This window comes from Temnothorax longispinosus, chromosome 11, assembly GCF_030848805.1.
Source record: "Temnothorax longispinosus isolate EJ_2023e chromosome 11, Tlon_JGU_v1, whole genome shotgun sequence".
In the NCBI taxonomy this organism is placed as follows: Eukaryota; Metazoa; Arthropoda; class Insecta; order Hymenoptera; family Formicidae; genus Temnothorax; species Temnothorax longispinosus.
Window position 1 is genome coordinate 6,900,751 of NC_092368.1, and position 13,515 is coordinate 6,914,265.

Sequence of the window (13,515 nt, forward strand, 5' to 3'; positions counted from 1 at the left end):
TCTTTTAAGAAAGTTGCATTTACGGGTTTGTGGGTGAGGCACTGACCTATTTTTGACAGTTCTGTGAGTTCTATTATAATTATCCTGTAGTTCTGAACGTGTCTTAACGTTTTCCGAAGAGTTCTATCGATAAGCATTATTTATTCATTTTTTAAATATTTTTTTTTTAAGAAGGCCGCATTTACGGGTTTGTAGATAAGGCGCTGTCCAATTTTCGACAGTTCTGTGAGTGCTATTATAATTATCCTGTAGTTCTGAACGTGTTCTAACATTTTCCAAAAAGTTCCCGTAAAAGTATTTAAGTGTTTAAAGCGCGTCAACTAACCTATATATGCACCTATGCTATATTTTCTAATCTTTTTTTGTTAAGAAATAATTGGCTATGAGAGCCGACGCAGGATCGAATATGCGGAAAAATTATATTTGCAGTCAAAACATTAAAACATTAAGATCAATCAAACGTTTCGGCCCTAAATCGGGCCCTCTTCAGTGACTCATATAAAAGTTAATGTGAACGCAACGACGCGGTATCGCAATGGGCTGATTACAATATCGGATATGCACGCGTACAATGGTATCGCAATCGGTTAATGCGATACCATTGTACGCGTGCATATCCGATATTGTAATCAGCCCATTGCGATACCGCGTCGTTGCGTTCACATTAACTTTTATATGAGTCACTGAAGAGGGCCCGATTTAGGGCCGAAACGTTTGATTGATCTTAATGTTTTAATGTTTTGACTGCAAATATAATTTTTCCGCATATTCGATCCTGCGTCGGCTATCATAGCCAATTATTTCTTAACTTGTTTTACTCAGAGCCTACCATATACGTTTGTTTTTTTGTTAATAACTTTTTAAGAAACAATGACCGAGGGTAAAACCTTCTGAAGGTCACTCAGGAGAGTGACCTTCACAACATATGTCAAGGTCAAGGTCATGGTCACGGAAGGTATACTTGTGATTCCCGGGGCCTCCCCAAAAAAAGCGCCTTGAGGGACATTCGAGAAGGTTTTTAGTGAATTAAAGGGTAAAAGTTTACAATAACTTACACAGCTCGGATTACTTTGACCTTGACATATGTTGTCAAGGACATAATACTGAGTAACTTTTCCTTATAACTTAATCGGCGGTCGCTGCTTATTAAAAAGTTATAAACAAAAAAAGTTTGAAAAATATAGCAGCTATTTTGAGTATTGGAAGGCATAAATGACTAATATATATGTCGAAATAGTTCACGCATACACTTTTCACGCAAACCGAGGTTCACCCACACCCCCCTGCTTTCGGGGGAGGTGCGGTAGCTCCGAAATAGTTCACGCATACACTTTTCACGCGAACCGAGGTTCAACCACATCCCCCCTGCTTTCGGGGGAGGTGCGGTAGCCCCGAAATAGTTCACGCATATACTTTTCACGCGAACCGAGGTTCACCCACACCCCCCCTGCTTTCGGGGGAGGTGCGGTAACCCCGAAATAGTTTACGCATGGGTTAGTTGACGCGCTTTAAACAATTAAATACTGTTAAAGCGCGTCATCTAACCTATGTAGATTAGTGACGCGCTTTAAACAGTTAAATACTTGTAAAGCGCGTCATCTAACCTACGTATTTTCCAAACTTTTTTTGTTAATAACTTTTTAACAAATAACGAGCAACGCGGCTAAAACCTTCTGAAGGTCACTCGGGGTCATGACCTTGACAACATATATCAAGGTCATTGAAATCGGTGAGGTCGCCAAACTTTTTTTTGTTAATAACTTTTTAATAAACAACGACCGCCGATTAAGTTATAAGGAAAAGTTACTCAGTATTATGTCCTTAACAACATATGTCAAGGTCAAAGTAATCCGAGCTGTGTAAGTTATTGTAAACTTTTACCAAAAAAAAGGTCAAGGTCATGGGAGGGTGGTCCCCTATACTACATAATTACCAAAAATAAAGTAAAAATAGGTAAAAAAATAGGTAGGGTGCATATTTTTCGGGCGCCCCCGATTGATTATCACTGGCGGAGTCACAACAAAGGTTTTTACCAAGAAAACCGCAAGAAAATATCAAAATTCGGAAAAGGCCCTATTCTATAGAATTACCGAAGTATTATTTAAAAATTCATATTATTTATTTTTAACTTTAACACTGTACATATATCTCGAAAACCAGAGCAGTTAGCCCTATAAGACGTATATAATTTTTTGTTCAGCATTAAAAGTACTACCAGAAACCATCGTCAAATTAAGGCGCCAGAGTTATCGAAATCTTGCCAAAAAATGTCGTTATCACATATCTTAAGCAAGTAGAACTGCCAGTAATACAAGCAAGTAGTATTGCTTTCTTCGCAAGCAGTATTACTTCCGGTCGTAACATAGTGGCAAATAGCAATCACAAGGTTTGATCAAATCCAAAGTCTTTGCGATTTGTGACAGGCAATATGAGCGTCAAGGTCCGTTGTCATCGCATCGAGCTCCGTTGTCTATTTGGCTTGCTCGTTCGTAAATTAGAAAATTTTATTTTAATAATGAATGATTTAAAATGGAATAAAGATGAATTTCTGGACGCGAACGTTCATGAAGGTGATGGCAGAGACGCAAATTTTGGATTTGATGATCAAAACCTTACAATTGCTATTTGCGACCGGAAGTAGTACTGCTTGCGTTCATGCGATTGGCTGCTTGTGACTAATGCAGAGTGACTTTACAGCACGAAATTAGATATAGGGAGTAGTGGCAAATAGAGGAGAGGCAATTTCGATACACGGGTACGCATGTATGACCGTGACATTGTGCGTATGCACGGAATCGTAGCGTAGACGCGATAACAGGGTCGCGTTGCGGAAAATTAAGTCAAATTCGAGCGCATGCGTGCAGCAATGAGGAATGGAGAGAGAGAGAGAGAGAGAGAGAGAGAGAGAGAGAGAGAAGAGGAGAGGAGAGGAGAAAGGGTGGCCAAAGTGAATTTTCTCAAAAACGAGTTTCTGGTTGTAACCACGCGAAATCAACTCCATCATAACGGTGCCGCTCTTCGATGTAGCTCACATAATAGAATGTATTACGAGGGGCGTAATAGAATGCTTAATGCTGTCAACCCTTTCAAACCACGAGCCAGACTTGCGCCGCCGCGTCAAGTAACAGCGATCGCGTTCCGCAACGCAGTTTTTATGACTCAAATTCGAAATTATGATTTTCGCGAAAAGTAATATCTAAATCTATTAAATTTTAAACAAATCTATTTGCTTATCTATTACGCAAAATAAACAGAAATTATTAGGAGCGTTACAAAAAAAAACAAAATTATTAAAGTTGCGAGACATAACATCGAAACTGTATGAGACGTTGCTAAAAATAATATTGGCATGAAAATGCAGGGGTGCGGTCCGAATAATTGCTCCAGTTAACATTACAAATCCTTTATTACTCCTTGCAGATCACCGAAGCCCTATTATTTCTTCATGGCAACACTAAAGTTCTCCATAGAAACGTTTGCCCGACGAGCATTATTATCACAAAAAGGGGCACGTGGAAGTTGTCGGGGTTCGAGTTTATCGGTGAGTCTAATCTCATCATCCTTCGTTCTAAAGATAGGAACAGTAATCAAAGTTTATCCATTTTTAGTCAGTATTAGCCATTTTTCATCAACTAAAGTAGATATAATTATATTACGTTTCGCTTCAAATAGCCCAAAGCTAAGTACGACGAAGCGATTCGTCGATAAATAAATATACAATATGTCAAAACTATATTATAGCAAATTCGAAGTATATAAGAATCGTTAAATTAAAATTGAAATTATTTCGATGTATATTGCAACTGTATACTAATATATTATAAAATGTAAATATAAATATAAATATACCTAAATCGATTAAAGGTAAATGACGTATCGACTAAACGTGATATCGAAGGCTAAGAAAGACAGATGCGCGCGATGCTTTTACGCTGCGGTTTTAGTCAGAATGTGTTTCGCTTGTTAGAGAATGCTAAGGAGATACCGATAACCGTGCACTCATGGACGAAGCACGTGCCGAAAATGACTCAGCCAAATCTCGATTACATAGGTGAGACACCGCAAAAGTCCGTCGTCAGCACACGCCCACGCTGGGAAAGCTGCTTCCAGTAACGATGTGTTTTACGAGGCCATACAATTTTGATAGTAAATTCACCTTTCGTTAGCAATTAACATGGTTAAACACACACACTCACACACACACACACACACACACACACACACACACGCGCGCGCGCGCGCGCGCGCACGCACACGCACACGCACACGCACACGCACACGCACACGCACACGCACACGCACACGCACACACACATGTTCTCGATCCCTTACCAGAAGAGTAATAAATAGTAATAAATCTCGGTCCTATACATAAAAATAGCTTCTCTATAATAAACGAAAATCTCGTGTTATAGTACATCTTTATATAAATAGAGATTCTCTTTAGAGATAGAGATAAAAAATCAATCTCCGCACAATCGCGAGATGCAAACCTGTATTTAATATTTAACCCGACAATTTGTTTATCCTTCCGCGTTTTTCCGTTGCGATCCTCGTATTGAATAAAACAACCTTGTATTTAACACTATACACGCAACAAAAATAGAAATCTAATTATACAGTTGTCACAACAACGTAACACGAATTCTTTTTTATAATCGAAAACACTTGATCAACTCCGATCGAACATAAAATGGTTGCCAACCAGCTTGCCAACCAAGTTCTATGTGTAAAAAAAATAGACTCGCTCACAAGAAAAAAATTAATTCGGTAGCGTCAACGGGATCGGGTTTATGCGAAAAACTTTATTAACTCCCAACTATAGCGATAAAACGGACGGCTGCTTTGCATCCCGCGGTTTCAATTGAACCATATCGAACTCTACGAAAATTATCTGGAATAGCTTTCCGCACGTGGCCGTGCGAAACAATTTTCTATTTGCATTGTTGATGATCCTTCTCTCGCCCCGTCAACGAGGGATGATTTGTTTGTAACGCGGCCGCGCAACATGTTACAGCGCCAGAGATGCAGCAGAAAAAACTTGCAAGCTTCTCCAGCGACATGTACAGCCTAGGCATGACGATATGCGCGATTTATAATCAGGGCCGGCCGCTGATACTGGCGAATCACAGCTGCTCGGATTATTTCAAGCAACTCGAGACCGTAAGTTAATCCGGCCGCGAGACGCGGATGAGACAGTTCTCTTCGAAAGCGCGCGAAGAAATCACGAATGATTTTTAAAAACACTTAACTCTCGAGAGACACGGAATCTCTCTTCGATTTCTCATCCCTCTCATCTTGGAAAATAAACTCCGACCCTTTCAGTCGCACTTTCTCAAGTTACAACTTCCTTTTGCATCGCTGTGTATAGAACTTGGATCACAATTACGTCGAAATTGAATGTCTGATCGAAAAGTAAAAAAGCGCAACGCTGAAAAGATTGTCGCTTTTTTTACCAGCTTGACGATCAAGTCGCCGTTATTTTGCCGCTGATACCGATACCACTTCGGGAAGCTGTGACGCGACTCTTGCACAAGGACCCGAAGCAGAGGCCGACCGCGCAAGTTTTAACTATGATCAAGTTCTTTCAAGACCCGTTTGTGCACGCTCTGCAATTTCTCGATGTCAGTAAGATGAAGGACGTGCATCAGAAGGAGCACTTTTATACAACAACTTTGAGAGAACTCTTACCATATATGCCAAAGGTATGCGCGAACATAATGCGTCATGATATGCGCCGTATATGCTCAGAATTGAGCTTAGAGTGAATTAGAATCGAAGAATTAAAAGGAAAAAATATATCTAAATAATGCTAGCCTTAATTCTGATATAAATCATAATTGATTATAGATAGACATTCTTTCGAGATCGATATTATGCTTATTGAAGATGCCTATGAATCACAATTTTCCCCATTTTAATAACGGTAATCCGCTTTCTGCTGCTAATTATTCTACTATAATACTTCGTTTTCCGTGTTTTAATGCACTGAGAACACCGAATAAATCCAATTCCGAAAAAATCCAATAGATTTCTGATAGATCAAGAGACACGGTAGTGTCTCGCGCCAAGTATACGCGAAGCGAGACCGCACCGTGGATCTTTTACGCGACGCAACGAGTTGCGAGTACCCGAGATTTTCAGATCGCGATAATTATAGAGACGCGAAGAAGAAATGTTAGTATAAAACGTTAGTATAAATGTGAATGTAAATGAAATCTTTGGAGTGGAATAATGCAATGAATTTTCCAAGATAAGAAAAAGTTGATTAGCTGTGCTCTTTTTTTCAACACGTTTAATTCGTCGCATTATTTTATATTTATATTATACACATGTTACGATGTGTTCGCTCTGTGATTCGATTCACCCTAATCGTACGCAGCCGCGAAATGTCGCGTGTCACGCGAGCGTTTTCCGTTTGTGCAGAAACTGTGGTATCAGCACATCTGGACATATCTTCACGCGGAGCTACAGACGCAGGAAGTGCTGTCGGCCGTGCTGCAGCCCATGCTGTACATCGTCCAGAGCAGCACGAAGGAGGAATACGAACGGATCGTATTTCCCACGCTTAAGTACGTATTACACAGAACGACAGCGGAAATGAGCGCGAGACTGTGCGAAATAGATCATGTCTTATTTCACCCTTTCTTAGAAGATCTCTAGAGAGAGAGAGAGAGCGAGAGAGAGATGAGAGATTGGCGAGAGAGAGAGAGAGAGAGATAGAGAGAGAGAGAGAGAGAGAGCGAGATAGAGAGCGAGAGAGAGAGAGAGCGAGAGAGAGAGAGAGCGAGAGATCGAGGAGAGAGAGAGACAAAGAGAAGAGAGCGAGAGAGCAGAGAGAAAGAGAAGAGCCGAAAGAAAGAAAGAAGAAAGAAAGAGAACGCAGATAAGAGACAGAGAAAGAGTGAACAGATGCCCTGATAACAAGAACAGTCAAGAGGAATGATAAATATCAAGAGATAATATCCCGAAAGCGAAATATCACGATACGCATCTCCATCGATCGCTCTATATCTCGACTCTCCTCTCTCTAGCGTCTCTCTCCCTCGCCGCTCTCTCTCTCTATCTCTCTCTCTCTCTCTCTGCTCCCACAGACCTCTCTTCACCAATCGAAAGTCGATTCAGGGAACCGTGACCCTGCTGGAGAATCTGCACATCATCCTCGAGAAAACGCCTCAGGAATACGAGCGAGAAGTACTCTCAATGCTATACATGTCTTTCGAAAACTCGACCGTTCAAGTGCGAGTAAGTAAATGATCGATCTTAATGAGATATAGTAGATGATGACCATCGTGAATACACAGAGAGAAATATTTCTTTACATTCGTATTTCCATTTGTTTGGATTATATTTATTTCATAGAAACAAATTTACTTTAAGTAAAACATTATTTTGTTGAATAGAAATTTTGTAGTTTTATTACATTAAACCATATTGTTTAATAGAACAAACACGATTGTTTGAAAGAATATGTTTCGATGAAAAAACATTTTCTTTGGTTACAATAAATGTAATTAGCGTTTTCACCGCTAGGCGGCTGCTAAACTCGTAAGTCAAATTCGACCAGAGACCGTATATAAGGCCCCACAGTAAAAGCGTCTATCACTCGCAGTTGTACACATCAGTGTACAACTTGGAATCTAATATCACACCGGTCACTCGAGTGATGGAGATATGACAATTATTTATTATTTATTTATTTATTTATATACGTAGCAGTCAACCGACTACTACATATATCATATATAAATAAATAAATAATAAATAAATGTTTAAGACATTTTTTATAAAACATTGATATTTAAATAAAACAATAGTATTATTAAAGCAAAGAGAATATGTTTTTCGTTTCAAAACAATTTTTTATTTAAGACAAAGATATATATTCTTTGAAAAATCAAACAATTGCATTTTTTAGTTTAAACACTGATTCGGTTGGACTATTCCAATGCATAAATTTCTTTAGATTTAAGAAAATTTATTAAATCTAAAGAAACATTTCTCTCTGTGTATGCAAAATACCATAAATATGCAAAGCCATTAAAAAATTTTGTCGTACCAACAATTGATTCGTTTGTCCGCCAGACGGCCGCGTTTGTGGCCGTGGCGCATGTAACGAATTATCTCGAGGACGACGCCATACGTAACGTGGTGCTACCAAAACTGTTGGACGCCTTCGAGAACAATTCAGCAAATGCTCGGGTATTGATGGATGTGGTTCCGTGCATCCTGTGCCGTCTTGAGAAGCAGAAGATCATCGATTGCATTCTACCGCTGCTCTGTAAAGTCAAATTGCAAGAACCCGAAATCGTCGTGCGGGTTGTAAGTAAGTGAAGTAAGGCGGTTACACATGAATTCACGAACACACTTAACAGAATACGTTTGTTTATTTCGGCGTCAAATCGCGACCACCTGTTTGCTTTACCCAGCTGGAAAAAACGATTAAGTGTTTGCTATAATTTAAATATAAAATCATGTTTTTTCTGTAAAATAACGCGTTTTGACGTTTCAAAATGCAATTTTGTTCTTATATTTCTATCTGTAGAAGCAAGCAGTCAACTCTAGTCACTATAATTCAGACATTGCATGTCTCGGTCTAGAGACAAATGTATTTCGACAAATTTCAAGAACTTTTTAGTCGAATATTCTTATTGCCTGTCAGTAAGAGGATATAAATCGGCCAGGGACAATATATCTTTGTCGTTTTAATACGTAATGAAGCGCGAGATAATATTCTAGCCTCAAGACAGAAAAATAAAGAATATGAGAAAAGTGAAAAAGAAAGAAGAAAGAGGATTGCCCCATAGGAACAGATATGTATTCTAAGAAGAAAGAAAAGCGGCCGCTGCCAGACTCGCGCCTAATTATTCTTGCCCATTCGCGTATTTTAGATATTTACAGGCTGATGCTGACCGACAAGAAATATGGATTATCGGTTAATTGGATGGCGACGCATGCAATGCCTTCTCTATTACCGCAAACCGTGAACCCGAAGCTGAATCTCGAGCAATTCATACTACTCCTCGAGGTGCTGCAGGATATGCTAAACAATATTGAGAGGCAAGTGCAATTAGCACTAAGATCGGACGGAGTAATATATGCGTCAAGTACCTAAACAAACGAAACGGGAGTAGGTACAACGTAATGATTCCCTTGGCAGCCTAATTATTAATAATTGTTGTGAAACTAAACGAGTATTTGCGCGCGCTTAATGACGCGTAAAATCATTAAAGAGTTTTTCAACTGTCAAGTACTAATGGCTATTCGCTCGAATATATTCAAAAGTTTTCCAACGAAAAAGTATAACAATCTTTTATATTACAATTAATTCTTGTTATTGATAATCCTTGTTATCATTGTTCTGGCCGAACGAAGATCCTATTTGCGCGACTTAACGCAATTTTAAGTAGTGCACTCTATAATTAACGAATATTGCGGCTGCTAATTAATTAATCTCGTGATGCAAGTATCGTCCGACATGTAACGCATCTTGAAAATTTTCATAACGCTCATCGCGTGCGAGCTCTGTCCCATTTTTCAAATTGCAGAAATCAAAGGAACAAGCTGACGCTCGATAATCTTTCTTTACCGAGCCCCGACAAGTCTCGACCTCTGCGACATCAGTACAGCACTGACAACGTACACGTGCCGGCCTTTAACATCCCGAATTTGCGCATCGAGCAACGCAAGACTTCTTCTGCCGAGGATATGGCCAGAAAGAATAGCTTCGGTGCGAGCACTGATAGAAATATCAAACAGATCCTGGGGTCTTTTCCAATGTCATCATTTTCCAAACAATTTAACATTCTTTGCGTCATTCAGTTGAATTTTCTCAAGTTTTGTTACGGTCTCGAATTAATTTGCAATAGGTTCTAATGTTCCCTTTTTAACACACCCATAACAATTAAAAGGGTTACGACACTTTTCCTCTAGTCAAATAGCACTCTGATTGACGGTTCCCATAAATATTAACGAAACTAAGCGACGGTTTAATAAATATTCAGATTCCTTCGAGCGACACGACTGGAAGAGGAAAATAACGGTTCAATTAAGTTTATTCAATATTTATGGAAACGGTCCTTCCGGGAATTAAGTCCGAATTAAGATCCGAGTTTACGGATACTAAAACGATGTTTTCCTGCATGCAGGATCCTTATCGACGGCATCCGCGGAAAATATGGTGCGGAAGAGTTCGATGGCTGGTAAGTAGAGGATGACTTCCCTTTTCCCCTATATGAAATATAATATTTATGCGATCCTCGATAAAGGACGCAATGTTTCGTTTGTACGAAACCGATTTAATTGAACCGTGACACGTTTGTCGGTGTTTAGCGATGTTCGGCGGATGGTTCAACTCACCGTCGGCCAACGACAGTAATTTCCTGCGAGTTGCCAACACGTTCACCAGTAGACGACTATCGGACAATACCCTGATGACACCAAAGATACGGATAGCGCCGTCCTGCGCGAGTTCGCCGGGCGGGACGCCCGGTACCGGCGGCGGCGGCGGCCTGCCGATCCGTCGACACTCCAGCACCGGTCCCCAGGAACGACGCGGGTCCAATATTAATTTATCCCCGCCTACGGTATATATATATATATATATATATATATGCATAATATATATCTATATATATATGCATTATATATATATATACAGAATCATTGATGAACGGCTGCTCGCGACATTCGCAATCGTGAAACGCGGAAGTGCCATACTCTTCAAACGAGTCTCATCGGGAATTTGTAACGTCTCCGTTTCGAGAATTAAATATTCAACGAGAATTAAATATTCTATGCACAATATCAAGTAATGTTCGCGGGGCGCATCGAAGTTCAAACTAGCATGACCTACTGACATTCTTCGGAACAATCGGAAAACTACCTGCCATCTATAAAAGCGAATCCCTTCTATTGATCATACGGGTAAAACAGAAATAAATCGGAGTCGTTAATTGATCCGCCGTGCGGAGTATTAACAAAGCGCTAGTGAAATCGCAGATTCGTGATTTATGCGTGAAATCTTAATGGACGAGAAATTAGTTTTCCAAACATTTGTTCTCTGTTTCTCGCACGTAAATTTTGGCAGAATAGCGATTACCCGGTGAAACCCAACCAATCCGAATAAAATCGGATCTGTTCGCAGGGGGGCGGAATGCCGATCACGAGTAGCAGCGTGCCCTATCTGCTCAGTTCGAGCCTGAACAGTATTCGCGGCTCGAGACGGCCGTCCGTGTCCTCGACGTCGTCGCAGCAGGGACTCGGACTACTGCAGCAGGTTGGCTCCAGCATGGTAAGACAACTACCCCCCATCTGCCTGAACCTGAATGGACCATCACCACCACCAACACTCTCTCCATCACTCCAGCTACCGGGACAGCATTCCCACTGACCCTCCGTTACAGTGTAAGGATATTCACGTAAGCATAGACGGTAGCGCCGATGCGGTCTGAGCGCACCTAGACGCGCTAGTATCGCTGCTATCTCTAGACTATTGCGCAGATCGAGATCTCATCAGAGACGAGTCGAGCAGCTAGATAGAGAGAGCGAGAGAGCGAGCTGCGAGAGCGAGCGCAGAGTCGATCGAGCTGCTCGCCTCGACTAGCGACTCTCGAGATCATCTCTATCCCTCTACATCCACCTACCTCCCTACCCTCCACTCCACTCCCTCTCTCCCCCCTCCCTCCCTCCTTTCCTCCCTCCCTCTCCCCTACCCCTCTCGATTAATTCAGAGAGACCGTCGCGAAGGCGCAATATCGAAATATTGATCAGAGCGGTCCTCTTTTGACGTTCTGATGATAAATAGACGGAGAGCTGGCTACATAAAAATGCAAAGTATAAGGTACATGAAATATTTATAGCTAGAGAGGTTCCATTAGCACTCCCGAACACTGAGTGACCAGTCTGCCTGCGCGCTTAGGAAGATTAAGGCGGGGGTGGACGGTCAAAAATGACAAATTTTACAAGGAAAAAAATAATAAAGCTCAGGGATAAAAATTATAGGAATGTTAAGTATTTGTTGCTACGAAACGCGGAAAATTATTGGCAGACGATTTCGTGGAAGAGAAAGGGCCGGCAGACTGCAACAAAGCGGCGTTAACTTTTGTGAAAAAAAAATAATAAGGTACATGATTAAAAATTATTGGTAATAATTACTAAACTGTTAACGAAGCTATGTGCTAAATGGCAGACGAAAAACTGAAGACAACAATCGAGGCAGATTGTAATGAAGAGCGCAGTTTTGATCGCGCTTAATGAGGTAGTTTCGTACGATGCGCTACTATGATATGTTATTTTGTTATTTATATGAATATATTACGTGTTTCTTTTTTCCATTAATGGATTTAGTTTGTATTTATTCTTTTATTGTTAAAAATAAAATAATTAATATTTATTTATTATATTGAATCTAATAGCGAATTCGGGCGCTTGCACTGGTGCACACTGCGCACTAAAGCTTGTTTATAATCTATTCTTATATTTAAAGTTGCTTAAATACACATTTAAAAACTTTTTAGCCAATAAACAATCTGTAATATCTATGTGGATCCTGTACAAATCATTTTATAGGCTAAGAAGTATTTAAGATGATCTGTAATATAACAATTGATTAAGAATAAGCCTTAGTGCACACTCAGTGTGCACTAGTGCAAGTGCCTGAATTCGCTATAAATTGTTACTAATTAATCTCATAACATTTTTGATCTGCAGTTGAAAACTATATATAAACATTTTTCTACAAGTTTTAAAATAATATATTGAGGTTTTAATAGATTGAAAGATTCGAAAATTATATTCGAAAATTCAACGCAGGTATAAAAACCGTTTGAAACGGTTCAGAGGGACCAAGCGGCCGAGAAACAGCTGTATAGTAGAGGCTGGAGAAAGTCATTTATGATAATAAAGATAATAAATATAAGAGAGTTCAGTATACACGTATACACGTATACAGTATACGTATACGAAAACGCCAGTGAACAGATGTCCAACGTGTATTGTGCCAAATTTTATTTTTCTTTAGTGGCTTTTAGAATCTTTATTTATTGTTCATTTATTATTTATTTATTATTTATTATTTATATAATCTTTATTTATTATTTATATTTTGCAAATGTCAGTGAACTATTCGCAAAATGAGTTCGGAGCAAAAGTGTGTATTTTGTAACAACAGCAGTGAAACTAAAATCACACTTTTTAACGATAAAATTTTGGAAAAATGCAGGAAGATTTTAAAAATTTGCGTGACCTATAAGCTAAAGTATGATGAACTTATTTTACCCACAACTGCAGATAAAATCAATGGGTACCATGAAAATTGTTATAGTAATTTCACGGCTATTAAAAAAAAGTATGTTGACAATTATAGTGAATTGGTGAAATTACAGCAGTCTGGAAATACAATACCGGAGCCTGATCCTAGTAAGTACATAAATTCTTATATGACTTTTTCAATACATTGTTGATAAATAATAAAACTAATTTATTGTTTATTTATGTAACTAATAACGAATCGAT

At 39.5% G+C, this 13,515-nt stretch overlaps 2 protein-coding genes across 6 annotated transcripts in view; one reads left to right on the plus strand and one right to left on the minus strand.

The window, feature by feature from the left end:
* LOC139821999 (uncharacterized) overlaps positions 1-13,515 on the minus strand; it is a 72,884-nt gene that overhangs the window by 40,217 nt on the left and 19,152 nt on the right. The gene's annotated exons all lie outside the window — the stretch shown is intronic.
* The window catches only part of Bma (SCY1-like protein bma), a 36,945-nt gene that overhangs the window by 12,177 nt on the left and 11,253 nt on the right, over positions 1-13,515 (plus strand). For 3 of the 5 annotated variants that reach the window (XM_071793478.1, XM_071793475.1, XM_071793476.1), the window contains 12 exons: positions 3,421-3,541; positions 3,968-4,051; positions 5,018-5,163; positions 5,460-5,705; positions 6,427-6,572; positions 7,095-7,245; positions 8,086-8,326; positions 8,892-9,060; positions 9,549-9,730; positions 10,149-10,202; positions 10,333-10,586; positions 11,147-11,406. In XM_071793478.1, the coding sequence (XP_071649579.1) occupies positions 3,421-3,541; positions 3,968-4,051; positions 5,018-5,163; positions 5,460-5,705; positions 6,427-6,572; positions 7,095-7,245; positions 8,086-8,326; positions 8,892-9,060; positions 9,549-9,730; positions 10,149-10,202; positions 10,333-10,586; positions 11,147-11,392 (2,040 nt within the window). In that variant the 3' untranslated portion in view covers positions 11,393-11,406. The remainder of the gene's footprint in view (positions 1-3,420; positions 3,542-3,967; positions 4,052-5,017; positions 5,164-5,459; positions 5,706-6,426; positions 6,573-7,094; positions 7,246-8,085; positions 8,327-8,891; positions 9,061-9,548; positions 9,731-10,148; positions 10,203-10,332; positions 10,587-11,146; positions 11,407-13,515) is intronic. The other 2 variants (XM_071793479.1, XM_071793480.1) reach the window with 2 other exon arrangements.